The sequence below is a fragment of the Diaphorina citri genome, unplaced genomic scaffold, assembly GCF_000475195.1.
Source record: "Diaphorina citri unplaced genomic scaffold, Diaci psyllid genome assembly version 1.1 scaffold967, whole genome shotgun sequence".
NCBI lineage: Eukaryota > Metazoa > Arthropoda > Insecta > Hemiptera > Psyllidae > Diaphorina > Diaphorina citri.
In genome coordinates, this window is record NW_007378398.1 from 113,540 (window position 1) to 116,264 (window position 2,725).

General features: G+C 39.6%; 1 protein-coding gene across 1 annotated transcript; it reads right to left on the reverse strand.

Moving 5' to 3' along the window:
- Window positions 1-1,064: 1,064 nt before the first annotated feature.
- LOC113469132 (UDP-glucuronosyltransferase 1-5-like) lies at window positions 1,065-1,506 on the reverse strand. The gene has a single exon (XM_026826613.1). It carries the CDS (start codon window positions 1,458-1,460, stop codon window positions 1,176-1,178), a length of 285 nt encoding a protein of 94 aa, XP_026682414.1. The 5' UTR covers window positions 1,461-1,506; the 3' UTR covers window positions 1,065-1,175.
- Between the last annotated feature and the right edge of the window lie 1,219 nt (window positions 1,507-2,725).

The window sequence follows — 2,725 nt, forward strand, 5'->3', positions numbered from 1 at the left end:
TTGGTTAGCCTCAAACTGGATTTATTTCAGGGACCGGGGTATGTAATGGAGACAGCGGCTCAGGATTCATGTTGGAGCGCGAAGGGATATGGTACATAGTGGGCACCGTCAGCATTAGTCCACGTCAGTTGGACTCCGTCTACTGTGAACCCAAAAGCTATTCCCTTTACACAAAGGTAAGATCATGATTTTGTCTTAGATTCGTCGAAGCTTAACCCATCCTTTAGGGCTGTTCGCTGTTCGCCCCTACTCCTAAGCCTCGGTGTGGGCTTTTTGTGTTTGACGAATTTGTCTTAAATCCTTCGGAGATCTTGTTTATTGTTGGCCTGGAAAGGCCACCGACTGTGGGTGACTGGGGAAGACTTCGAGAGAAAAGTTCATAAAACTAATTGTATTTCATGGCTGTATTTCAAGTGGCAGGGTTCTCACTCTCAAGTAAGCTCTTCCTCGTAATCACTAATTTATTGTTTTTAAGAGAGGAAGACAGGATAGGAGAATGCCAGCCGTTCCGAGAACGAACCTAGTCTGTTTAGGATAAAGTACGCCCTGGACGGGCATTAAACTGCTTACAAGGCAGATGCACTGCCCTCTAAGCTAACTAGGCTGACTTGATTTACTTTTGACTGGCTTGAGGCTAATTGCATACTTACTTATTTGTTTCAGACTGAGCTATTTACACCTTGGATGCAATCTATCCTACAAAATTCAACAGCTGTTTAGCTTTAAAGTACAAAATGGAAATCGACTTGGAGTTTGCCATATCAGTAGGTAACTGTACCATGATCATGATGACTACACGTGAGTACCTTTACCTAGTTATTCAACCTATGTCAGACTTTTTTTTACTTATAACTAGATATATATTTACAGAAAATAGCTTAGCTTTCATTTACCGTACTTCTTTATGTACCTAGAATTTAGAATTTCAAAAAGTATACCTACCCTATCTTAGTATCTTGTTCCTGAGAGTATTTCTGTTGTTTGTAGGTAAATCGAATGTACCTATTATTTATAGGTACAAGCGAGTTACCTACCCTGTTTTATTTAATTGTAAATGATTTACAGTAGGTAAATCGAATGTACCTATTATTTATAGGTACAAGCGAGTTACCTACCCTGTTTTATTTAATTGTAAATGATTTACATAAAAAAATTTGAGTTCCGAAAAAACCCCATCATTTGATCTTCTTCTTTATATCTTTCTCCGATTCCAATCTTATCACATTTAATTTACGTAACACTCTCACAGTAGCCAGATAAAGTGCCAACAGCAAAACTAGCAGGATGGTTATGATAAAAGCTATAACATCCAGCAGATAATATTGTACATAGGAGAGATCTGCAGCAGCACTATGGAGATGTGCTACACCTTTGTGACGTAGTACATACTCTATCCACCATATTGACTTCTCTATAGGAGACATGGGCGTGTCTTTCGATAGCAATGAGTAGTACTGCATGTTCTGTTCGTATCTGAAATGGAAAGTTCCAAAAATGTTGGAAAATTATTGCCAACCAGGTAGTTATTCACATCTACTGTCTAGTCCTTACAATGGTTGACTGTGGTTCAGGACGACCCAATTTAACAAGGCTAGAGACCATCACCCGGGTGTATGGCTGATAAAAGAGATATTTTCTCTATTTTGTCATCACCTTTTGGCTATAGCTAAAGCAAAAATGTTGGAAAATTATTGTCAACCAGGTAGTTATTCACATCTACTGTCTAGTCCTCACAATGGTTGACTGTGGTTCAGGACGACCCAATTAAACAAGGCTTAGAGACCATCACCCGGGTGTATGGCTGATAAAAGAGATATTTTCTCTATTTTGTCATCACCTTTTGGCTATAGCTAAAGCCGCTACATTTAGTTATTCACATCTACTGTCTAGTCCTTACAATGGTTGACTGTGGTTCAGGACGACCCAATTTAACAAGGCTAGAGACCATCACCCGGGTGTATGGCTGATAAAAGAGATATTTTCTCTATTTTGTCATCACCTTTTGGCTATAGCTAAAGCCGCTACAACAATAACACCTGTATCAGAGAAACACATACATACATACGTGCTCCATTAACTGCTGACCTAGACAATCAACCTTTCTAGTATTCCAAATTGCCGGAAATAAATTAAAACAAAAAAATCCTAAAGATAAAGATGATAGTTCTCCTGAGAATAAAGATGATAGTTCTCCTGAGGATAAAGATGATAGTTCTCCTAAGGATAAAGATGATAGTTCGAAGGGATCTGGTACATAGTGGGCACCGTCAGCATTAGTCCACGTCAGTTGGACTCCGTCTACTGTGAACCTAAAAGCTATTCCCTTTACACAAAGGTAAGATCGGCTATAACTACATTGGCTATAACTACATGATTTTGTCTTAGATTCGTCGAAGCTTAACCCATCCTTTAGGGCTGTTCGCTGTTCGCCCCTACATCTAAGCCTCGGTGTGGGCTTTTTGTGTTTGACGATTTTGTCTTAAATCCTTCGGAGATCTTGTTTATCGTTGGCCTGGAAAGGCTACCGACTGTGGGTGACTGGGGAAGACTTCGAGAGAAAAGTTCATAAAACTAATATTGTATTTCATGGCTGTATTTCAAGTGACAGGGTTCTCACTCTCAAGTAAGCTCTTCCTCGTAATGACTGATTGTTCTTAAGAGAGGAAGACATGATAGGAGAATGCCAGCCGTTCCGAGAACGAACCTAGCCTGTTTAGGATAAAGT

Excerpts from the sequence above, each read along its gene's own strand:
- LOC113469132 (XM_026826613.1), bottom strand. The coding sequence starts at position 1,460 with ATGCAGTACTACTCATTGCTATCGAAAGACACGCCCATGTCTCCTATA.